General features: G+C 40.4%; 4 protein-coding genes across 4 annotated transcripts; 2 read left to right on the top strand and 2 right to left on the bottom strand.

Moving 5' to 3' along the window:
• The first annotated feature begins 284 nt into the window (after positions 1-284).
• Positions 285-2,969, top strand: marcksl1b (MARCKS-like 1b). Its single transcript, XM_026346792.1, has 2 exons — positions 285-569; positions 1,562-2,969. The coding sequence occupies exons 1-2, from the start codon at positions 483-485 to the stop codon at positions 2,093-2,095; spliced, it is 621 nt and encodes a 206-aa protein (XP_026202577.1). The 5' UTR covers positions 285-482; the 3' UTR covers positions 2,096-2,969.
• A 1,738-nt stretch (positions 2,970-4,707) lies between these two features.
• Positions 4,708-10,862, top strand: hdac1 (histone deacetylase 1). The gene is made up of 12 exons (XM_026348397.1): positions 4,708-4,862; positions 5,893-6,005; positions 6,823-6,940; positions 7,030-7,104; positions 7,277-7,415; positions 7,842-7,983; positions 8,072-8,164; positions 8,259-8,367; positions 8,453-8,833; positions 8,968-9,123; positions 9,207-9,252; positions 9,873-10,862. Exons 1-12 carry the CDS (start codon positions 4,814-4,816, stop codon positions 9,898-9,900), a joined length of 1,449 nt encoding a protein of 482 aa, XP_026204182.1. The 5' UTR covers positions 4,708-4,813; the 3' UTR covers positions 9,901-10,862.
• Positions 10,863-11,015: 153 nt separating this feature from the next.
• eif3i (eukaryotic translation initiation factor 3, subunit I) lies at positions 11,016-14,156 on the bottom strand. Its single transcript, XM_026348398.1, has 11 exons — positions 14,025-14,156; positions 13,599-13,691; positions 13,402-13,489; positions 13,196-13,261; positions 12,963-13,112; positions 12,698-12,825; positions 12,335-12,445; positions 11,985-12,074; positions 11,775-11,848; positions 11,542-11,634; positions 11,016-11,445 (listed from the first exon to the last, which is right to left on the bottom strand). Exons 1-11 carry the CDS (start codon positions 14,025-14,027, stop codon positions 11,364-11,366), a joined length of 978 nt encoding a protein of 325 aa, XP_026204183.1. The 5' UTR covers positions 14,028-14,156; the 3' UTR covers positions 11,016-11,363.
• A 391-nt stretch (positions 14,157-14,547) lies between these two features.
• txlna (taxilin alpha) lies at positions 14,548-21,786 on the bottom strand. The gene is made up of 11 exons (XM_026349460.1): positions 21,703-21,786; positions 20,795-20,987; positions 19,848-20,111; positions 19,433-19,524; positions 18,681-18,851; positions 18,330-18,524; positions 18,072-18,191; positions 17,892-17,966; positions 17,705-17,797; positions 17,513-17,608; positions 14,548-16,597 (listed from the first exon to the last, which is right to left on the bottom strand). The coding sequence occupies exons 1-11, from the start codon at positions 21,736-21,738 to the stop codon at positions 16,268-16,270; spliced, it is 1,665 nt and encodes a 554-aa protein (XP_026205245.1). The 5' UTR covers positions 21,739-21,786; the 3' UTR covers positions 14,548-16,267.
• Positions 21,787-24,305: the final 2,519 nt, after the last annotated feature.

The raw sequence follows: 24,305 nt of genomic DNA on the forward strand, positions 1-24,305 counted from the left end.
GCTACATAAAGAAACAGACACTCTGATGAAAGGATATTAGATTTATCATAACATTTTTATCGATTCCGTGCTGTTTTTACTATAAGACGCTGAACTCAGTTGATTTCCTTGCTGGGGGTCTTCTGTAGGGGCGGATACAATTAGGCTGTCGGACTTGATTGGCCAGGGCGGAGTAGACTGGCCGTTGATTGGCGCAGACAGATTGGGGTACCGCCCATGGGCGGCGCCTCGAACCTGCTGTATGTTGAAGCGTTGCGTTCAACCAGTGTTGAGTTTAGAGGGTCTCTCTCTGCCGGGGTGACAAGTCTCTGTACAGGAGCAGCCGAGGGGAACCTATCTACTGTGTGAAGAAAAACCTACACTTTTCATCGTTTCACCGCTGGATACGTAACTCGACCTGGGGTTGGATTAACTCAGAACCACTCTTTTTTAGTTTTTCTTTTTAATTTGGTTTAGAAGACACACAACACTCACCGAAGACAATGGGATCCCAGGCATCCAAGGGAGAGGTGGCCGCGGAGGCAAACGCTGCCGCCGCTGATGCTGCAGCTGTCAAAACCAACGGACAGGTAATACAACTCAACTAGCTCTCTGTTACTCTCTTTTTTTTTCGACGTGGGAGACGAGTTTAAAAATGATAAAAGTTGAATTTGTCGCACGAAAATAGCGGTTCCGACAAATTCAGTCGACGCTGAATTGATTAAACTTGAATGTGAGGACATTTTGGGTAAGTCAGGTGGGGCTTTCAGCATCGCTGTCTCGCTCTGATGGGCTGGTCACAGAGCTCCAACAAGTTAAATTAAAAAAGCTCGCCTGTTGCCGTTATACGCTATTTCTATGTCTGAACGTAAAGTGAGGATGTGTTTATTTGTGACTGAGGTCCATAATCCAAAATCCGCACAACGTGTTTGATAGTGCCAGCTCTAAAAGGGGGAGGGGGGCAGCTGGAGCGCACGTAGGCAGACTACTACTCCTCCCTTTTTAAAACACGTCGTCTGGAGTTTCACAAATTCGGATATTGAGACGGTTTGTAATATTTGGAGGGAGGTGACTCATGTTTAGTCATTAATGCGACACATCAGACCATAATTGGGTAATTATCAATGTAAATTACAACCGCACTTCTGACCTTGCCTGCTTTTAGAATAAATTATATCAATTAAGATATTTTTACATTAGTGTTGTTGTTTTTATTATTATTGTTATTATTGTGGGAGAAATAGCATCAGTTGAAGTGTTTTCATCCTTTAATCCGTGAGCTCCAGTCTTGTCTTTGTTGAGTCGATGTCTGTCTGGTACCTCGGGCGGTCTGTGCGCAGCTACCGCCGCCTATGGTCTGATTAGTGTACTGCAAGGCGTCGCCTCTCAGCCAGGCGACACGGTGGTTAATTGATGAGCACGACGACCCTCTGTAGCCAAATGACAAATCCTCATCAGAAACTGCTCCTTTACGCATGTGCATATGCAGTTCTTTATATTAACATGATTTTCCCTTTTTTGTCAATTGGTTAGGCAATTAGAGACACATAATTTATCTTGTGACATCTTTAATTTTTTCCAGGAGAATGGACACGTGAAAACCAATGGTGATGTCTCTACCAAGCCTGATGGGGATGCTGCCGCCACCAATGGCTCCGCTGAGGCAGCTAAGGAGCCTGAAGCTGGCGCGGGAGGCGATACTATCGAGCCTGCGCCTGCTGCAGATGGAGAGGCAGCCAAACCCGAAGGCGAAGCTGCAGCTAAGGAGACCCCCAAGAAGAAGAAGAAGAAGTTCTCCCTGAAGAAGTCCTTCAACTTCAAACTAAATCTGAAGAAGAGCAAGAAGAGCGAGGCTGTCAAAGAGGAGGCAGCTGCTGCCGCCCCCTCTGAGGAGAAGCCCGCTGAGAACGGAGCTGCCGCTCCAGCAGAGGAGAAGAAGGAGGAGGTGAAGGAGGAGGCTGCCGCTGTGGCCGAGGCTCCAAAGGCTGAGGAGGCCCCAGCTAAAGAGGAGGCCCCCAAGGAGGAGGCCAAGGAGGCAGCTGCTCCAGCCCCTGAGGCCACAAAACCAACAGAGGAGAGCAGCTCGACCCCCGCTCCCTCTGAAAAGAAAGAGTGATTGTACCTTTAGCTCGCAATGAACTGGGAGTTGAACTGTTTTTCAAGAGAGAGAGAGAGAGAAAATTTAAGAGTATATATATATATATTTATATATATGTGTATATGTATACATATGTATATGGATATATGTATATGTAAATATATACACATGTATGTGAGAGACTCCTTTGACGTGCCACTTTTCGTCATGATAACAAGACGACAGACTAGATTCACTAGATCACTTCCCTGGTTACTGCTTGACATCTGGACCTTGACTGAGTTTTAGGCTGTGGGTTGGTCGCTAAGTGAAAAATGGATTTTAACGGCTAGAACGTGAGCTCATGACACCGTGAAATATAGAAGGATGGAGGATGGACGGTGAAGGACAGAAGAGCAAAAGCATCTTTTCCCTGAAAATCTACACGTGAAGATGTCTCTTTTGCTCGAAGGAAAAGAAGCTAGATAAGATACTAGGACACCACCACCACTTGAAATGACTGTTAGAGAAAAAAAATGAAATCAGAAAACTAAGAGACTCGCCAACTTTTTACATTCCTATATTTTAACCTAAATTTGAAGTATTTTGTGGTGTATTATAGAGAACCATCTTAAAGATTCAGAGAAACTATGTCTTGTTTGTTTAAAGAATAAAAAAGACAGTTTTGATTTTTACCTTACTATGAAAAAAAAAAAGAACACTTAAGCTTGCTATGTTCACTGTTGCGGTTTGATATGAAGCAGAGTTGTTTATCTGTCGTGTGTGAGCCTGAATCTGCTTTGTCTCTGTAAATACATTGGATTGATTTCTGTTCTTTATTTTGCTAATGTTGACAGATGTTACTGGTTTTATTGTAAAGTTGATAATGGTAAATAAATGTTGGTTACCTGCCTGTTTATGTGTCTTTATGGTTATTTACATCATTACACTACACTACATTTATTATTGCAAATCATTATAAGCATATTTCAATGTCTAGTCTGGCTAACTCAGACTTTGACATCAATAAATTTTTATTCTACTACATGCTGAGTACAATAACTAAGTCCAACCCTGGCAACACCAGCTGAAGCCCAGTCCTGTAAATTTATATGGGAATAGGTGTCTAATGATTACACAAGGCACTCCTTATGACATCTGACATGAAACACCCACCTGCTTTTAGGTCGTAGGCTTGGAAATAATTGAACACGCCAACGCTACAGTGTTGGCTCCACTGAACCTTGGCCCTGTATTGTGGCCCTGAGATCAGCACCCTCGCCTCTGGCTCCTCCCTCCTCCTGCACATGTGCAGGTTTACCTCCATTCCACGGCAAGCGTCCTCCTGGACGTGGCCAACTGATTGAAGCAGTCCTGCACTAGATGACCTGACCCAGTTCACATGGTGATATGAGAAGTCGGGATCTGAGCTACATTTGGACCCATCCTCCAAAAAATTGATGAATTATTCAAACCAAGCTGGAGCTTCCAGTTGATCAAGCTCATTCTCTACACAGCCTAAACAGCATTAAATCTTTAGATTGCAGGCAACATCATTACACTAGACCTTAACTGTGTAAGTCTGTCATAAATCCTTACACCGTAATGTAGTAGTAGACACAATAAACTCTATTTTAATCATGGCCGCTTCACAAGGAGTTAACCTTTCCAGTGTTGTTTACTCTCTATATCATTGCTTTGGTTGCACTGCATACTATACATGAGAGTCTGTGAGTGATCACTTCAGATGTGCTGCATTTCTCATTCAGTGGTGTCAGGCCCTGCAGAGATTTGGATGTTTCAAACACCAATGAGCTTACACTGTCACCTGGTGGTCGTTACAGGGCAGACCACGCAGCTGATCTTCGGCTGCCTGTTTTTCTAACTTGTTTTGTGCATATGCAGAAGCAGTCTTATCTCATTATTTCCAGAGAAAATACATTTCAAACATTCTTTACATCATGTTTATAGATTGTGCCACGCACACGCACTGAAAGCTGTTCAGTGGATGTTTCCATAGTGCATCTGTTTTAGTTATTTTATCCATGAAATACCGTATAACCTATAAGATTAGGAATTCATCACATTCCTTACTTGGATAAATTAAATGCACCACTGAATTGTTTTTGCATTCACTTGTTTAAAGTTAGTAATTACATGTACATGTCTTTGGTGTTATGTTATTGGCCAATGTACATAAATACAGTGTGCACAAAATGATTTGTCTGACCATTTTAAATACTAGATGAATGTGATCTGTATGGATTCACTGTTCTAGGAATTTGCATGAAGAAGCAACAGTGGAGATACTTATAGATATAACTACTTATGACTACAGAACACTAATATTATCAACGGTTAGAAAATCCATCAAAAGCTTTTGTGCTGAAATGAAGGTTCCTGAGCTGAGACACTGTTACCGAGAATCAAAGAAAACAGAAAATTGTTCCCATAGAGATAGGCAAGACCAAGAATTTTTGCAGATATGAACCTCCTGGCTATCACTGGCTAACTGATTATCAGTAGCTGAATACTATTGTGTAGGTTTTCCAGTCTTTACTGCAACACTTGTGCTGTGTGCTTCAGTCTAGACACTGTCTGGTTGTAGCTGCAGACTCCGGTGTACTCGGTTTGTAAAGCCGGCGCCTCCCAGCCGGGCGGGTTGACCCTCTGTGATTGGATGACGAGATCTCGACGCGAGCTCCCTGCTGCAAGAGAGGAACCGGTGGGCACGATTCAAGGGGTAATTGCTGTAAAATGGCGCTGTCTCAAGGAACAAAGAAAAAAGTTTGCTATTACTATGACGGTAAGGATTCAACTTATACACCTTATTTGCGCTGATGATTGGAGTGGCCTGCAATGCGTAGAAATGTTTAAAGATTTTTACGTTTATTTCTTTTTGAAAAGTGTGCTAAGCGACCAAGCTAGTTAGCCGGTATAGTGAGCTAACGCTAACGGTAGCTCGTTCGATTAGCTTGTTTTAGCTACATGGTATGCTTAGCTAGTTGTTAGCCTGAGGCTGCACGCATTATATCGTCTGGATTTCATTTCATTTCAAGTAAAACATCAAAAAGTCTATTTTCCTAAATATGTTGAAACATTTAATTGGATTATAATTTATGTATGTGAGGTAACTTTGTCATTCTGGGAACATAAACGTGCCATTTAGCTATCAGGCGCTAATCGCATCAATGTTCCCTTCAACTTCCGAGAAGTGGGGACCGATGCTCTGGTTGCGAGTTTATGTGTTGAAATTGTTTGGTGCAGTTAAGTGTATATAGTCCTTAAACTGCATTGCATTTTCTAATATGCATAGTAATTTTAATGAAAATATTAAAAGTGTAAGTCTTTAAGTTGGAATTTGGACTATTTAGTCGCGGAAGCCTTTGTGACGTTATTCAATGTGATTATTCTCGGACATCCTAATGATATTACATTTAGGAAACAATAATACGTAAAAAAAATTAATAATAATAATAATAATTAAAAACAAAACCAACACTCAAAGGTCTATTCACACACTCCTATATCTGCTGGCTAACACAAATCCAACTGACCATGTTTAGTATTTTGCATTGTTTGTGTAGAATTTGATGTCGTTTCATTTGAGTCCGCAGCAGTGCAGCTAATGATTATATAAATATCAGGAAAGTCGGCTTGGCGAAGTGGATCTAGGCCAAACTGAGGACAGGCTGATCCTGATTGATGCATTCATTCAACTTTCCTTGGGCACATTTTTGAGTAGAGCCTGGCATCAAATTCATTTCCCACAAGAGATGCAGTAGGTTTAAAGGCAAATCATACAATGTGAACTCACCCAGTCCTTTCTCTCAAAGGTGATGTGGGGAACTACTACTATGGCCAGGGCCATCCCATGAAACCCCACAGGATCCGCATGACACACAACCTCCTTCTCAACTATGGACTGTACCGGAAAATGGAGATCTATGTGAGTCAATGCACACAAATTCCTGAAAAAAATAGATGCACACATGATACACGTTATTGCTGTTCCTTGAAAATTAGTCTAGGGGAATATAATTGATATGCTTAACTACTCAAGGTGTAGCCACTTTACTGAGAAAAGTAACCAACAATTGGGGCTGTGGGATGAACTCAAAGATTTTTTTTTGGACAATTTGGTGCTATGAACTTCATCTTGGTGATGCTGTATGATGAGCATTACTTCATATGATCAGTGCTAGTATGCTTTAACTGCTTTCTATCTACAGGACAACCTGAATTTCCCTTCAGGGATTAAATTAGATCATCTTATCTTAATATATTATATTTTAATGCATATAGAATTCTTATAATTACCTTTTACTGAAATCAAAAATAATTAGCTATACAGTGACTTTTGGCATCTAAAGAATCTAAAGAAACAAAAGGTGTGAAAATTGCTAACATGAAAATAATTATGTGTCCTGAAACCTGCTAACAACATTTCTACTGTGACATTAAGTTGTATGTGCCTTGTTGTGAGGCTACTGTCACTTCAATCTTCTTAGGACTGGGAAAGGATTTTCAGTAAAAGCCGGGATATTGTGCATTTATTCAAGATAACTGAAAAAAACATGCAAAAGTTAGTAACAGAGATACTAAAAAATCAATCCAATAGTGGATAACAGAATATACATTTAATACATGTGTAGAGACTTAATAATCCTGGACTGCAACCATAACATATAAACGGTTATTTTGCTGTTGATCAGTGTTTACTGATGAAGCCCTCACTTTGCTCATAATTAACTGTCTGATTCCAGAGACCACACAAAGCCAGTGGCGAAGAGATGACCAAGTACCACAGCGATGACTACATTAAGTTTCTGAGGTCCATCCGACCAGACAACATGTCTGAGTACAGCAAACAGATGCAGAGATGTGAGTGTTTACTTGTTTTGCAGAACACATTACTCCAACTTATTGTTGTGTCCAGTTCTGGTAAAACTGTCCTGTGCTTTGTTCCACAGTCAATGTTGGAGAGGACTGTCCAGTGTTTGATGGTCTGTTTGAGTTTTGTCAACTATCAACGGGCGGTTCTGTTGGTATGTTCTGACCACACTTTCCATCATTTTTGTGATGTACTGTTTTCACACAGGAAGACTGACTCTGTACACGCCTGTCCCACACAGGGCCGGGAGATCATTCTAACATGCATTTTCTGTATAAATGTTAAAACCAATAACCACTGTATGTTTTACTCTGCACATTTTGTAGCTGGAGCAGTGAAGCTGAACAAGCAGCAGACAGATATTGCCATCAACTGGGCAGGTGGTCTCCACCACGCCAAGAAATCTGAGGCCTCTGGTTTCTGCTACGTCAACGACATTGTCCTAGCCATTCTTGAGCTACTTAAGTAAGCCAACCTTCACTGCGGCTATATTTTTACATTTAGCAATTCTGAATCTCTAGAGAACTTTATTTTGTTCTTCTGAATGCCTAAATGAATTTTTAGTTTATATAGATAACATCTTCACCTGTCGCAAAGCTTTATGTCTGCACACCATCAGTCACAACACCAGTAATTTGATATTAGGCATCTACATTTGTGGTACATTTGTTTACTTTGTTTCTGAATGTCTTTTTAAAGATTCCAATGAGTTCCTTGTTACGCTTGGTCCCGATAAGTCAGTATAGTCCTTTTAAGACAGTTGAGTTTGGCAGGTTTGATTTTTATTGGTTGTAGATGACCACAATATTTATCTTGGACTTAGTCTCTCCTTTTGTTGTAGGACTTCCTATCTCTTAACACGTCCTTACCTTAATTTTGTTTTCTGCCTAGGTACCACCAGAGGGTGTTGTACATTGACATTGACATCCACCATGGTGATGGGGTGGAGGAGGCCTTTTACACCACAGACAGAGTCATGACTGTCTCCTTCCACAAGTATGGGGAGTATTTCCCTGGCACTGGAGACCTGAGGGTTTGTTGTCATTTTACTTTTGTAAGCTAATTGTTGTGGCTTGTATGTACATAGACAGTAATTCCAGTATTTTCTCCAATGTGTACAGGACATCGGAGCTGGAAAGGGTAAATACTATGCAGTCAACTACCCACTTAGAGACGGGATTGATGATGAATCCTATGAAGCCATCTTCAAACCAGTAACTATGTTTTTTTGTTTTATTTAATATAATGTAATCCATATAATTAGACTCTTTGAGCGAGGTTGTTAACGTGTGTGCATGTATGTGTTAGATCATGGCTAAAGTTATGGAGATGTACCAGCCAAGTGCTGTCGTGCTGCAGTGTGGGGCTGATTCTCTCTCTGGAGACAGACTGGGCTGTTTTAACCTCACCATCAAAGGTAGAAATCCACATTACACTCCAGAGACTGTAATTGTATTGGTAATACTGAGAGTTTACCGTGAGTTCTGTGTTTTTTCTTTTAGGTCACGCCAAATGTGTTGAGTACATCAAAAGTTTCAACCTTCCTCTGCTGATGCTTGGCGGAGGAGGCTACACCATTCGTAACGTGGCCCGTTGCTGGACGTATGAAACAGCCGTCGCTCTGGACTGCTCTATTCCCAACGAGCTGCCCTACAACGATTACTTTGAGTACTTTGGCCCTGACTTCAAGCTGCACATCAGCCCGTCCAACATGACCAACCAGAACACCAACGAGTACCTGGAGAAAATCAAGCAGCGTCTGTTTGAGAACCTCCGCATGCTGCCTCACGCCCCTGGAGTCCAGATGCAGGCAATCCCTGAAGATGCACCACACCCTGACAGCGCCGACGAGGATGAGGAGGACCCCGACAAACGCGTTTCTAGTAAGACACACGTCAAGACTTCAAGTTGTCTTAATACAGAGTCATATGCTGAATGGGAAGATGTACACTGTAGTGAAGTTGTAGTGTGCTCTTAAAGGGACGTGATTGACTAAGTCTGTTTTTGTGTGTCTTAGTCCGGGCCCACGACAAAAGGATAGCCTGTGAGGAGGAGTTTTCTGACTCTGAGGATGAAGCAGAGGGTCAGGGAGGAGGCCGCAGAAACGCCGCCAACCACAAGAAGGCAAAACGAGTGAAGAAGGAGGAAGAAAAAGAAGGCGAGGAAAAGAAAGGTGAGACCAGTCACAAGACAAGCTAGCTTTTATAGATGAGACCAGAATAATGTATTTATCTGTCCTGTTTGTTTGCTTCCTAGAAGTTAAAGAAGAAGAGAAGGAGGAAGAGAAAATGGACACATCAGGGTGAGGAAAAAATTTGACATATAAATTTTGAACGGGGGTGCGATTAAGTGAAACATTTTCCAAACCTGAATTTGTGGAAATGTGTTAACGGTAAAAGTTTATAAGATTTCACCACTGCATTGAATACTGAGGAAAGTAAAAGCCAGATGAGACCCACCAGAGTCCCAGTTTAAAGCCAGGTAGACTGAAACTAGAACTGAGCTACATTCAGCAGATTTTTGAGTGTACTTTTATCCAAAGACCTCTGGCCATTTTAAATTTTCTAGTAATTAGCAGCCAACACTAAATAAAATCCAGTCAATGGAAAACTGACTTCTGTCAAGTCATTTCAAGCTTAAAATGTACCCGTGCTAACGAGAAGCTGTAACTCAGGAATCTTTAACTACTACTACTACTATTGGTAGTTTAATCATTTTAGGGCCAAGATGTATGGTCATTTCTCTGAGTTGTATTCACAGTAGTCTAACAGTTCCTATTTCTGATACCCATGAAGCATGTTGCATTACTATGACGACCTATCTCAGGGTATGGTGTGGTACAGGAGATAGATTGTTTGGTAAATGGTGTTTATCATAGATGCCCACTACCAGTTTGTTACAAGTCAGCTATGTGTGTTTCAGACCAAAAGAAGAAGTGAAGACAACTTGAAGCCTGCCCACACAGACATATGAAGGGTTGTACTGGAGTCCTCAGGCCCCACTGATTTCTTCTTCTACTGCGGTGATAGGACCTTTTTTGTATTCCTGTTTTATTGTGTGTTCTTACTGGCAAACCTGATTTCCACTGTTTTCTGGTTTTTGTTTCTTAGTGGAGCACCAGTTGGGTGGGCATTGACCACCAATCACAGCCACATCAGAGTATGTCAGAGAGTTGACAAAGCATGAATTTTCACCCTCACTGTTGTGTGTGCTAAGCTTGAACCCCATCCACCTGGTACTCATCACATTAGAAAACAAACGCCACAAATGTTTTCCAGTCGTGTGAACCAGGTCTGCTTCAGTGTGAAAATAACTACCTGGAGTGTTTCTGTTCCTATCATGGCATTTAAACTTGTTTGTGGGGCTCACGCTAAATTACTTGCAGATGTAGATTTAAGTCATAGTGTTCACATGCATAAAGGCTTTTCTGTTAGTTTTTAAACATCTATTTATGATACTGTTAGAATAACCAGCATTTGGCAAACAGTCGTTTGACTTGCTGTGTTAATCGGTGAGTGCATGTTTAGAACGATCTTGCCTTTAGCATGTACATGTACATTACCCTCCCTTTGCCCTGACAACCGCCATTTGCAGACAACTCAGTAAGTTATTTTAAATCATGAATACATTCAGTTCCTTCAGTCCGTCTTCCTATGAATATCTGGTCAGTGTTTTTTCTCTTCGCTTCCTGTATTGTTTGTATGTTACTGTGTGAATGGGTGCAGACCTCTTCAGAGAATTCTTTTGGGAAGTGATTGATACCTTGTTTTAGCTATTTTGTACCATTATACATAAAGGTGGAGTGAGCTGGTACACAGCGCTCTACATGTGGTTGGAGTTATATCCTTGTGAAATGTGCATTATCATAACTTTGTTATAAAATAAAATTGATCCCCTTTTTTCTCAAGTTAATCTAGAGTGTCACAATTTGTTTGTATTGCATAAAATAATTTCACGTATATGGAGATGGACAGTAAAATAATTTATAGAATACCACCACCGACTGAGACTGAACAAGTTCCTATGGTTAAGTATCAGTTGGTGAATTAAGAAATGAAGAACCACTTGAATAAGTCATTTTATGGTGATTTGTGATGGAATAGCTTACAATAGGAGATGCATCAATAAAGCAAACTGTACTGATTAAACGTCAGTGTTCGTTAAAGTCCAGTCATAGTATCTCTGCAGATCCAGGGTACAAAAATTGACTATGAGTGCAATGTTTCTCAATCACACTGGATTCCACAATGGATTCCAAGTCATGTTACAAAAATTTGTTTAAGAAAACACAAACGCTCCCGTCACTGAGATGCAGTCACCAACGATCAGCTCTTTGATCGCTTTTCCTTTATTTGAAGTAATGTGACTCTAGGCAATCCTCCTCCTTTTTGACTGGTCAGGGAGATGGACCTTTTATGCCTCCAGCTCAAAGTCAAAGTACTGTGGGTCAAAGTAATGAATCCTTACGTATCCGTCTTCTCCTCCACTGCTGTAACTGTAGATCATAACCACAGTAGGATACATGTGTGAAGACCAACAACCAAACAGACTACTGTACATTTTAGAGCTGTGTGTTATGGTCATCTTTTACCTCTTGCCATCTGGGTGGAATGCCACGCAGTTGATTGGACCAAAGTGACCTTTGACTCTGCCAAACTCCTCTTCATAAGCAGCATGAAAGAACCTGAGGAAAAGGATAAAAGATGATCTGTGATGATTTGAAAGTCTATGTAAATGTGGACAAACAATAGAAATAAAACCCAGGAAATGGAGTTAGCTTTAACTGTGGGGACGTTCCCTTTCTTGACCTCTAATCCACCTCACCTGGCCTCAAACTTGCCAATCCTAGTAGAGGTGGTGGTGACCTCCATGGCTTCCTGTCCACCTCCCATCACCACCTGCATCACAAACACCACACATGAAGCATTTAAACACAGCAAAGAGATAAAATTTATTAAGGAAAGACCATATTGCAATGCACTTGGGATAAAAACAAAAACAAAAAACAAACACACTATCAGAGTCTTCACTTACATGATCCATGATGGGGGAGATGGCTGCAGAGTTAACAGGTCTCTCTGTTTTGAAAGTCTTGATGTGATCCAGAGAACTGGAGTCAAACAGCTGAGAGAAAACAAGAATACCGTCAGTAAAGTCAGAGATCAGTGGTAAGATGAAAGTCAGATTGCCAAAGACAGTGACACTTAAAAAAAAAAAAGAAATCAACATTTTGTCTACAACCATTTCCTTTTTACCATCCAACCATCAAGTACAACTAATAATCTATCTCCCCTCCTGTTTGCTGTGTGCAACTTTCAACAAGAGCAGCAATCTGATGTCATTTTCACAAGCTGCGCCATTATGAGAGTACATGAAGCTTTTACCTTAGCAGTGTTGTCCTTTGAAGCAGTAATGAACATTGTGAGATCCAGCGACGTCTGGATGTCATTGATCTGCTTAGTGTGCTCCTTGGCTTTTTTCAGGATCTCTCCAGACTGCCCACAAACAACACAGTTATCAGGACATGAAAGAAGCTAAACCTCAAAATAGTTCTCTTCTAACTAGTTGATATGTTGGCCTGGAGTCTTAGTTAATGTACATACTTAATTTTTTCTGGCAAACTAATTAGGCTTTTTCCTTTCAAGTTTTCATTACATGGTTTTGTTGTTTACTTAAGTTTTAACCCTTTAGCCAGTGGTACATGACCAGAGTGGGCTGCATATGTTCCAACAGACAGCGCTTCCAACCTTGGCACTGAACTGGTTGATCTCTCCATTCTCGTGACCAGCATTGACAAACTCCCCCAGGGGTCCCCACACCGCACTGGTAATCTTGGAGTCACTGCATGGTACTGACAGGTATGGCTGGTTGTCGCCTGCAGAGACAGAGGGAGACATTTCCTCATTTACACCACTGCTCATTAACATTATTCTCTGACAGTATAACTACCAAAAGCTGTGGTTGCATATGTAACAAACAAATGCTGGCTGAAAATATATGAATGGTACGAACTGATCTGCTGTTTGTCCCTCAGGTCGAAGAAGTTCAGGTAGCACTGATAACCCATCTGCTTGTCTGTAGAGAACATAATGATGTTGCCGCTGAAGTCGAAGCCACACGTTCTGACAGCAGAGTTGGTGTTGAGCAGGGCCAGCTGTTTACCTGGAGAGGAGATTCAGCTTTAACGGTCTGTGATAAGGAACACACGCGTTCTCCTCTCTTCACTCTTGTTCATTTTTACCTACCAGTCTCACAATCCCACAGTCGACAGCTGTTGTCTGCTGATCCTGTCAGGACATGCTTCGTGTCCCCTAAAAGTGCGTTAAGGACCCGAACATGTGTGACACATCGGCTAGTACAGGTACAAACTTTGCATCACAGATATACAAGATTATCTATTATATCTACTTTAGGTAAATCAATAAATAATTTACTTTCTTAAAAAGGATACAGTCACAGTCAACACACCACACAGCTCCCGTGTGTCCATTGTAAGTGCCGAGCCTCTCGCCATTGACTGAGTACCACACGTTGGCTACCTGTGGCAGACAACAAAGACAACTAAAATGTTGACACCAAATAATTTTATATGTGGCATTATGGGAAATCAGCAGCAATCGGAGCGTATTTTAACTACTAGATACTGACCGTGTCTTTCGCTACAGAAAAGAGCAGATCTCCTTCTCTGTTGTACTTGATTTGAGTGATGGACCTCTCATGGCCCTGGAGTAGGATGGGTTTCTGTGGAGCACAATGTACATCAGCATCTGGGCAATCGACAGATAACAGCAGATAACAGTTATAACTGCCACGGTTGAAATTCAGTACGTTGATCAATCTTTACCAAAACTCAACCTGTTTACTTACTACCAGCTGTTGGAGGCCGGTGAATCATCACCCTCCATTCATACATCTTGCAGCTAACATTTACGTTATCGTTAGCCCATTTGAACGCTAACGCTAGCCACGGTGGCTATGCTAGCTAATCTAGAGCTAGTCGTCTCGGCAAACAGCAAGTAATATTTTTGGCCAAAATAAAACCCAAAGCGAACTTTCACCAAGTGTCATACTAACCATTTTTATCAGCTAGGTGTTGCCACTCGGTCCAGTATATTCACTAGACGACCCGTAAAGAGAGAAATGATGAACACTCGTGTTTCGGGCGCAGGAACCGCGGCGGAAAAGAAAGGTGACGTACTTCCTTGGTCAAAGAGGACGTTAGTGCGCCCACTACCGGTGACTCGTCACTATAGCATGCATACCACATAATTGTAAGCTGTTAAACTATTTTTATGGATGTTCTCCCAGTTTTAAGTCCTGAAATTTCAATACACACACACACACACACACACATAAAAACTATAGAATTATGCATTATAAACATCTAAAGTTATATAATAAAAATACCATATATCTTTTTTAAGTGTTTGTTCCAAAAAACACATTGTGTATCTGTTGCAATGTAAACCATTAAGATAAACATTTTTTAATTTCAAATATGGCCTAATGTGTGCAAATCTGACATTTTCATATTCTCATACTGAAACATGCATTGATGGGCACATTGCCTTAAAAATGAGCCAAGCAAGTCAAAAACCATTGTTACATCTTTTATTTAACAAGAAACAAAAATATACAGGGCCCGATAAAAGTACTGCAAAAAACAAAAGGAAACATCTTTGGTTCCTTCTTATGATCAATGTAACTTCATCTATCAGTTCTCACCTTGTTACTGATGCTACATGTTAGGTACAAGTTAAGAATGTCTGAAGAGCAATAGACATGTTTAGAAGTCCAGTTGCATTGTTTTCTACTGAGCTCAGTCGCTGCACCTTTCAAAGGCGTCAGCGAGATGCGCAATATTACGCTCAGTGTCTAAATTTGCGTGGCGGTGGCTCAACAAACAGGGTCCAAACTGAAGAGAAATAGAGTTCTGCTGTGAGATATGTTGCTTGTTTATACAGTACATCCATGCAGGACAGTGGATATAATGAGTTACATTCTCAGCTAAGTGCTTGTCAGTTCAGACTGCCACCGAATAAAACCAAGAGGCATGTGTTGCATAGAGGTCTTTGAACATTCTCTTGTTAAAAACCTGATTACAAGCTACTGCAATCACCAGGACTAGGAGAAGACAATCTCCACCACATGAGCCACACACAGCATACACACAAAAGAAAGATGGAGTTAGACAAGTTTTAAGTAGTTGTCTTTACAATGGTCTAAGTAAACTGCAAAACATGTAAAACAACATTAAGAATGACTGAGCTCAGGAAGGTTAGGAATAAAATGCTGGTTATCAAAGTAACGTTTTAGTGAACTGTCTAAATTAATTAAAAACAAAGTGTTTACAGTTTCAGTACAATATCAGATTATGGTTCAATCAATAAATACACACACTCTTTGAACTGGTGTACAAGCAGAAACTGAAATATTGTAAAGTGTTCTGAACATTTGAGCTGGGTGGAAAGCAAACAACAGTCATAATGATAAATGTCCTTCAATAATTAGGCAGATTTCTATTTTGTACATACAGGTAATTATTGTATTAGCTAAAGATGTGACTGGTTTGACATCTCTGTTAAGACTTGACCCGAAAGAAAAAATAGCATTTTACTAAAACTGGCCTTTAGAGTAATGCAAGCAATGATTGAGATTCCTCTGAAACACACACATACACCGACACAAATCAATGAAGCTCTGTGAAGACTGTTTTTGTCATTAAATGGTTTGGCTTGTGTCGTGCCAAAGAAATTCTGCATTTGATGCACATCAATAAGGGAATGTTGAGTAAAACATCACAGCACTGAGGCAGTCAGTACATTTCTATCCACACTAATTATTAGACTATCACTCAACATTACAGCTGTTGTGTAAACAGGGTTGTTTAATTTTTCAATTTGTATTGATTGTGGTGTGTATGCCCTTTTTAGGACACAAACAAAATGATTAATCAATCTCACATACGCTTATGGAAATGAACCTGACTGAATAAGAGATTCATGGAAACCTTGTTATTGTGGGAACATGTTATTAATGTGTATAAATATGCTGACAGATGAGGCACAATCTTTTTATCACTGATAAAACCTGCTGAGGATACTAGTTGACTTTTTCCATTAAACGCAGATCAGACCTTCACTTCATATATACTGTATAAAGGTGAGACTATCTGATCCGTTTCTTGATCACTGTTTAAACATCAGCTTCATCCAGCAGGCTGGTGGCTTATATTTTGGTGGCTTGATGCTGCAGGAGAGACAGAGAGAGGGAGAGAGACAGAGAGAGAGAGGCGGAGGCATGTGAGCAGCGTCACTTCACTCCTGAGCAGCGACGTGCTGAGCGCTTGCCTCTTCTAATATGGCGTCTGTGTCCAGTTTTGGGTCACAGTGGCAGGAGTGGGAGCAGGGGGTGGTGCCTGGGACGGGGCAGGTGCTGGGCTCTAGCAGAGAGTCTGTAGGTGGTGGAGATGGAGAGTCTGACCCTGGGTCAGTGCTGGGGGCCCCCGTGGTGCTACTTTCCTGACCGCTGAGGTTCTGGACCTTCTTGTTGAGCTCGTTTCGTTCCACTTTTAGTGCCCGCCGCAGCTTCTCCAGTCGCTGGACTTTACCCTGCAGCGCCTCAAAGTCTCTGTCCCGCACAGCTTTCTGTAGACAAATCCACAAATTAAACATGCATCTTTGTGCTTTCGTGTTGTAAATATTTTCATGGACACATTGTGAGATCAAGGATGGCTTCAAATAGCCATGCTCATTCTAGATCCAGTTTCCACTTGTTACCTGGATTTATTGAGCTCAGCGGTTACCTTTTAAATGGGTTCAATTCCTATTTCAATGTAGAGCTGCATGCAGTGCACTGATTCACTCAGCATCTCTCTCCCTCTCCCTCATGCGCACGCACGCACGCACGCACGCACACACACACACACACACATAGTTTTATTTTTCAGTTTAGCGCCACAATAATTTCATGAACGCATTTGAATAAAGTTAATCCCCAAACAAAGGTATTGTGGGAGGGATATAATGAACGTAGATTCATCACTTAAATTAATGACAGAATCAATATGCTGTTGTTAGAGTTTGGGGAGACAGGCTGTAATACAACATTGGTGACTGTAGCCAGTCAAAGGCATCACACTCTTAAAAATCAGAGTGGGGGGAGTATCTGTTGTTTCTAAAACTCTCAAAACAGAATGAAAGGTCTTCTAGTAAAACCATCAGCTGCTATCCCACCAGTTTCAGAATATCCTAGTTAAAACAGTCAGCAGACTGTTAATGTTTAACAAATGCAATCAAAATTCTGATCCGACTCAAATCTGATGCTATATGCTGCTAATTTCCTTCATTTTTGGACGACAAAAACGTTCAGTATATTATGGATGCACCCAATTTATTTATTTAAATGCACTGAATGATAAAGTTTAGAGTTGTATTTAGCTTTGCTTTTGCAGCAGCAGTACAATGAGAACAAATGCAGCAAAATTAAAAATGAGTGGGGACAGGGTTGAAGAGTAACACCATTGTTCTACACGACAGTATCCAAACCAAACTGTGCTTTACCTCTTCAGTCATCTCCAGAAGAGCCTTGTTGCTGCTCTCCCATCTTGAACGATACATGGCTGTCTCCTTCTCCAGCTTTTTGATCTTTTTAGTCATCTGTAAGTATTAAGGAAACAAGTCTATCAATCCAGCAGAGCAACTTGGCCCCACCTCATTTATTTATGTGCCCTCTCTTTCAGACAGACTGCCCACCTTCTCCATCTCCTGTTTGAATGTGGTGAAGACTTCATTACTCTTGGACAATGTGGTCTGAAACTCTTCAAATTTCTCTGTGTACAGTGAAAGCTGCAAACAGCACAACACAGGTTTGTTCTTGAGAGTCATCTTGTTTCCCCCCAAAGAAAAATCGAGCTGAAAGAGGTGAAGAGAGGAGACTGACCTGCTGTTTGAGGTGGACTTCCTGCTGCTTCATCAGCTCGCACATTCTTTGTGACTCAACGGCTTCTTTGAGCAGCTGGGGGGCAAACAATTGTTACATTCATGTTCTGTAACAACAGGACTTAACAACGCTGAGATCTGTATCTTATATTTTGTGTGTGCCTGTGATGAGGTCACATACAAAGTCTTTCTCTCTGTCATGGCGTTCCTCTGACTCCTTCAGCAGCTCCTGTGCCTGGTGCAGTTTGGCATCCACCAGCTGTTGCTGCAGGTCTTTGTGCTTCACCACTTTGTCTATGTGCTGGCGGAGTTAGAGAAGATCAGAGAGATTAAAATACCTGGTACACATCCAGTGAAAATGTGGTAAACTGAATTACATGCCACCAGCAGCTTTGAGTTACAGACACATGCAGATGTGGGCAATGGACAGCTCACACACCTCTTCTCGTAGTTTGTATTGTTCATACAGCTTCTTCAGTTTCTCAGCAAGCTCTGCGTTTTCTTGCCGGAGGTTGGCGTTCCTCTCGTTGTGCTGCTCCATCTGAGTCTGGATGTCGTTCAGTGTCACCTGGAAATGAGAAGTCACCTCCTTCCTTTTCTCTTCCTCTAACCGAGTCCTTTGCATCCCTTCCTCCTGCAGAGCAAAAGAAGTGAAACATGATTAACACAGAGTACTGATAGAGAGACCATAAGCTTCTGTATAGCTTCATATGTGCAAGATAAGCAATTTAACAAATCTTTGCCCCACACTGGTTTCTTCATATTTGAAGTTCTGCACATCCTTGAGTACCTTGAGTGTGCGGTTGTGTCTTTGCAGCTCCCTGCACAGGCTCTCCAGCTTGCTGCGGGCCAGAATGGCCTTGCTGTGTTCGTTCCTCAGGTTATCTTTCTCCTGGACAACTTGGCTCTGCTTCTTCTGAAGCACCCTCATCTGCTTCTGGGTGTTCCGGTGCTCTTCCAGCTGTCACACACACAAAAACATGTTGCACTGTGAAACTAGTATTAATCTAATTTTATCTAATTGTGGTAATATTAGAAGCTAAAAGTTGTTAACTTGTTAACATAGTCTCAATGCTAAAATAGCATATAATTCAGCTGGAGTCTAAATGCTATTCTCCCATCGATTTCTACCGTAGACAACAACACCACTACAGATCAACCTGAAAAGATAAGACTTTATTTATCCCACGATTGGGAAATTCTTTTGTCTACAGCAGCAAGGTGACATTAAATAGGACAACAGTAGAGAAGACCTTAAACGTAACCCAACACAGAGAATCTTTGCTAATTGTATAAACTTGCACCTATAACAGACAATTTGTTTAAATTACTTCATTTCATCAAATTCATGTCTTCTTCTTTCTTAGTATCTTTGCATTTTAGGAACTATAAACACATTTACCCACATTTTGGAGACAGTATTTTCACCTATTTTAGAATAATATACTCAGTATTTCTTTCTGGTAAATGTACATTATGCTACTGAATCAGACAGTAAATAAATGAATTGGTTTCAGAGTGCAGAAAAAAAAAATCACTCACCAGTTCAGCATATTTCTTACAGAGACCTGCAAGCTTTTCCTCTGGAGTGCTCAGTGTATTCAGTGTCTGCATGAGAAGGGTGATTTCTTTGCCTACAAAAAGGTGGAAAACCAACACACAAGAATAAGCTATTAATGTTGAATATTCTCTCTCTCTCTCACTCACTATATATATATATATATATATATATATATATATATATATATATATATATATATATATATATATATATATATATATAGTTTATAAGGTTAATACATTAATAATACAGATAAAAATACCCCCCTTAAAATATAAATAGTCTAGAGTCCCTCACTTGGTTTGGAATGATCTCTAGTTTTGTACTTATATTACGTAATTTGGTTATAAGCCTCTCCAAGGAGCCTTGATGAATATAGAATGAGCTGCTCCTTACCCAGCCCTTTTACTTTCTTCTTCTCCTGAGTCTTCTTCTGGTCCTTATCCACCCCACTGTCACCTCCATTGACTTTGCCCTCCTCTGCCTTGTCATCCTCCCTATCATTGGTCAGACCATTAAGCTCCAGGCTGTGTGACTGGCCGTTGGACACGGTGCTAGCATTTTCTGAAATGGTTTCCCGGCAGTAGGTACTGAGGATGTCCTCCAGCTGCCGGCTCAGCTCCTCGGCCATGTCACACTGAGACAATGCAGCCTCTGCAGCTAGAAAAAACATGATAAAAAGGATATTATTTTTTTTTCTTTGTGGACTGAACAAAAGGGGTATTACCCCATAAAACAGTGAAACATTACAAATAGAAGAAGATGACAATACACACTGCATATTTTGACACCGAGCTATAGTTTTATGACGTTTTTTCCCCTTCAAACTTCATTTAGCTATATAGCTCCCTAGCAAGAAAGCTGAAGAATTAAATATTACTAAAACCATGCTTTGCACATGGTGAAGACATGGCAACGCTACTGTTAGACTGTGTCATGTCAAGAGTCATTTACAGGTTAATATGGTTGACAATAACCACCATATTTAAAACACAATTGTATATTTTTAAAAAAGTATTTGTTTTGCACTTTTCTTCTACACTTAAGCTCTATTACAAATATCCATCATAGAATTACAAACTACAGTGACAGCAAAGTCCACTCCTTACTGACCCTGTCCTAAATTGCTCTCGTGTAAAGATAAGTAGACAATTTACAATTTTGAACTGCCCAAATGAAAGGTGACTACATATGTTGATCTTTGGTTACAACTCCAAAAGGGTAGTCCCACATAATACTGGGTGACTGCTATTGTCAGAGTCTTGCAACCAAACAAAGCCTGGGACAAAATTCTGTATGTATTTAGGATGAGCATTATATAATATGATAATATATAGAAACACCTTCGCTTGCTGCCTCATCGTCTTGTGGGGGGGTGTCTGTCTGTGGTGTCTGTGGGTCAGAGTCTTTGGGGCTGTTGCTGTCTGAGCTGTCTTTTGCAGTTGCAGGTGACTCGATCCCTCCTTCTGTAGGTGGAACATCCTCGCTGCCCTGGGTGGTAGACTCTTGGCTGTCTTGTTTTTTCATCTCTGGTATCTGTTAAAAGTAGAAAAACCTGTGAGGCAAGGTTCACTTGTAACTTGGGCTTGTATTTTAAATTCAAGCAAGCGACTGATAAATAACATAAGACGTCAGCGCTGGGAAGTGCTCCACCTCAAAATAGACCTGATTTTGACGTTAAGACGGACGAGTTAGTTTGAACTTATCAATAGCTATACATATTGTAAAGACATTCGCGCCTTTCTATGTTTGCTATGTTTCAGTATATGCTATACTGAAGGTTGAAAGTTAATAATTCCCGAAACGGCTTGGCTCTGCTTATGTAAGTGTGCCTGATAATTGGCAGAAAAACTTTTAACTGACTTAGTATTGCAGCACCCATAACCTATGTGGTATTCTGTAGCACCGCTCTGTAAGTTACAGTGAAGCTGGCTACTGTGCTAACTTCAAATAGCGTACCTAACTGTTACCAACTCAGCAATGTTTACTATCAAGCTTGTCCTGTATAGAGTTATATCAGAGGATATCGCTTCACTATCTGTCGAGCTTTCGCATTAAAGCTATGTTAGCTAGGACACGCTAACGCTCGCTAGCCCCCAGATGCAGCTAATGTTAAATCAACGTTAGCTAACAGACAGACAGTTTCCCTTCGTGTATACTGAACATAACATGTTTAAAAATATAAGTAGACTGTACATATACTTGTTGCTATATAACATCCCGTGTTCTGAAATATTACGGAATTGTTTACCTTAAGGCTCAAGGAAGAAATGACTGGTGTTTCCATGAACTGCAGGTTTCCTCAACAGCGTGAGCCAGAAAAACTCACTTCCGGTCACAACTTCCTCTTCCTCGTTGTAGCTAAATGCGGTCGAAATCCTGTCGCGATGCTTTATCGCCATCTGCAGTAGTTGTAGTAGTATTATGTTTAATTCTTCAGAAAAGGTGCTCATGGCTAAATAAAATACATGGAAATGCATTTTAATTTCAGCAATAACTAATCAGTTAGTCAAAAGTAACTAAGTACAAAAATTCTTAGTTATTTGTACTTTATTTCCATATTATATTTCTGCAAAGGTTTCCTACTGTATTTTTAAGATAAGTATACATGGTAAAGGAAAACGTTACCAATTTTTAATTGCTTCCTATCGTAGAAAGTACTGTATATGTATATTAATACTGTAGTCTTGGTTGACGAGCTCTTCCCAAACTTGTCCAGATAACATTTGGATCTGGAGTTCAGATGATGCCATCTAGAGGAGTTCTCAAAAGAGCAGGTCAGCCAAGACAACGTCAACTGAACTGAAGCAGAGAGATGTTTTAATGTAGGGAAAGAAGACAGAAGATTTATGTCAGTTATGTAAGTGCATTGTCCTATTCACCAATGGGAAGAATGTTTAGTATTTCCAGTTTCATGTACAGTCAACCACAGACGAAACATATGCATTAAAGGGTTGCAACATAACTTTATTTGTTTTGTACAGTATTTTCACTGAACAATTTTAATTCAATATATTTTCTTTACATCTTTAATATAGTTGCTGTTTCCTGCATGTATTATTTCCCCCCCCTATGTTCATGTTTGTGTGTCATGTCCCGTTGAAGTGTAGTTGTCACTCATTCATACCGTCGGTAAAGTCAAGTCGAGTCACAGTTTAAGATGGGTCGTTTTGAGCAAATGAAAAATCATAACCAAGAATCGAGAAAATAAATACACATAAAAGAAATGAGAGGACCAGAACAGAGAACACACCAGGACTGGTCAGTGATGGCATATGAAACGTATTTTTACAAACATGTAGCAGTGTAAACATTTGTAGCGTAGACGTTACTTGACTGAGCCAAAAGGTGGCTTTAGATTCTGATAAAGACATGAACAGCTTCTAGGACGGAAGACAGATTTGAGATATTTAGAGACGTCTGTTCAATCCTCTATAGAGAACAAGACTTCCTGATCATGCAGCCTGACTAGGACAAACTTTTACTCTAAACACAATTATCCAAAAATATAGCCCAGAAGATCCTGATCAGGAAAAAAGATCAAGAAAAGCAGAAAAGGCTTGTATTCTCACCTCCTATTTTATGTCCTGTTTTTTTTCCATGTAAAATTTTCTCATGAGCCTTTTTCTCCACTTCTCAGAAGTGATTAGAATCTGAATCCCTGTCAATGTATCAGAACATACATATAGTTTAACTTATAATACTTTAATGTAAATCACTGCACAATTTCTGAATCCCAGATTTTATCTTAGAAAAATGTCAAGTAGTTGCCTCTGTTAGCTCCACCCAGTGGAAGGAGTGTCCCCTGCGAGGGCAGTTTGTAGGTGGATCTTTACCTCCGGGGCTGCCCGATTTTGGACGATATTTATTGCAGTCTCCTGGATTTTTTAGCTGATTTCCTGTCTCCCTAAACAGTACTTGAACTTGAGTGAAAACAAAACCGAGAAGAGAGGGACTGAGCTAGTGCAGCTTCTAATGAAAAGAAGCAAGTTTTAAATGGCCTGAAGCAATCTGTCAGTCATAGTGACTGGGTCAACACAAGCCAATTACACAAACTACTGACAAAAAACATGCATCAAGTAAATCATTTCAGCCTTCTGGGTGACAAAACTTTGGTAAGCTAACATTAACATTAAGGTTAGTACCTGCTATGATAGTCACTTGAGTTGCCACAATTTGCATCATGTGCCACATTTAGGTAAAAAATTCCTATTAGCGCAGTTTCTTTCTGCATGAGGGATGTGCTGCAGGCAACGACCATGAGAAAATCCTAAACATTATATTCTACTGTATCCACCACACAAAATCAATTCACTGATTCTGAAACACCTGCAGCCTAGGTGTGCACAGTGAAAACCATTAGAAGAGTTGAGAGTAGGAGTGGGGACCATCACATCAATGGACAAAAAGGAGCTGGAAAGACCAGTTTTATGCAGTTAGTCGTAAAACTGACAATTACAGAAAATTAGACTTCCTCTAATAGATTCCTTCTTCAGGTACCCACAGTAAAGAATGCCACTTTTCCAAAGAAACAATGGCTAACAATTGAACTTTAAAGATAAGGAAAACAGAGCAGCAATGTTTTGCACAGAATGTGTGCACATTCAAGTAAATAAAAAGATTTAAAGAAAAAAAAATTCTATAAGTCTAAAGACAGACACATAAGAACCTCCAGTCTTTGTTGGTCAGATTGGCACTTTAGTGAATAGGAGTGCATTTACATTTTTCAGAAAGTTTTCCTGGTAGATTTTTTATTTTTTTTAAACACTGCAATTCTGGCATTTTTTGTATTTGTAGGCCAAGCACAGAATTGGCCATGAAATCCAGTATGTCCGTCATAAATGCTCCTCTACA

The sequence above is a fragment of the Anabas testudineus genome, chromosome 11, assembly GCF_900324465.2.
Source record: "Anabas testudineus chromosome 11, fAnaTes1.2, whole genome shotgun sequence".
Taxonomy (NCBI): Eukaryota; Metazoa; Chordata; class Actinopteri; order Anabantiformes; family Anabantidae; genus Anabas; species Anabas testudineus.

What these genes read in the sequence shown, in the direction of transcription:
- marcksl1b (XM_026346792.1), top strand. Translation starts at nt 483, where the DNA reads ATGGGATCCCAGGCATCCAAGGGAGAGGTGGCCGCGGAGGCAAACGCT. An exon ending in CTGTCAAAACCAACGGACAG is followed by an intron (nt 570 to 1,561) that starts GTAATACAACTC and finishes AATTTTTTCCAG; the next exon opens with GAGAATGGACACGTGAAAAC.
- hdac1 (XM_026348397.1), top strand. Translation starts at nt 4,814, where the DNA reads ATGGCGCTGTCTCAAGGAACAAAGAAAAAAGTTTGCTATTACTATGAC. An exon ending in ATCAACGGGCGGTTCTGTTG is followed by an intron (nt 7,105 to 7,276) that starts GTATGTTCTGAC and finishes CACATTTTGTAG; the next exon opens with CTGGAGCAGTGAAGCTGAAC. An exon ending in TTTTAACCTCACCATCAAAG is followed by an intron (nt 8,368 to 8,452) that starts GTAGAAATCCAC and finishes TTTTTCTTTTAG; the next exon opens with GTCACGCCAAATGTGTTGAG.
- eif3i (XM_026348398.1), bottom strand. An exon ending in GTGGTGTGTTGACTGTGACT is followed by an intron (nt 13,262 to 13,401) that starts GTATCCTTTTTA and finishes ACGCACTTTTAG; the next exon opens with GGGACACGAAGCATGTCCTG. An exon ending in TCAACCAGTTCAGTGCCAAG is followed by an intron (nt 12,446 to 12,697) that starts GTTGGAAGCGCT and finishes GTTTGTGGGCAG; the next exon opens with TCTGGAGAGATCCTGAAAAA.
- txlna (XM_026349460.1), bottom strand. Translation starts at nt 21,738, where the DNA reads ATGGAAACACCAGTCATTTCTTCCTTGAGCCTTAAG. An exon ending in GTAAGAAATATGCTGAACTG is followed by an intron (nt 18,852 to 19,432) that starts GTGAGTGATTTT and finishes TGTGTGTGACAG; the next exon opens with CTGGAAGAGCACCGGAACAC. An exon ending in TCAAACAGGAGATGGAGAAG is followed by an intron (nt 17,609 to 17,704) that starts GTGGGCAGTCTG and finishes TAATACTTACAG; the next exon opens with ATGACTAAAAAGATCAAAAA.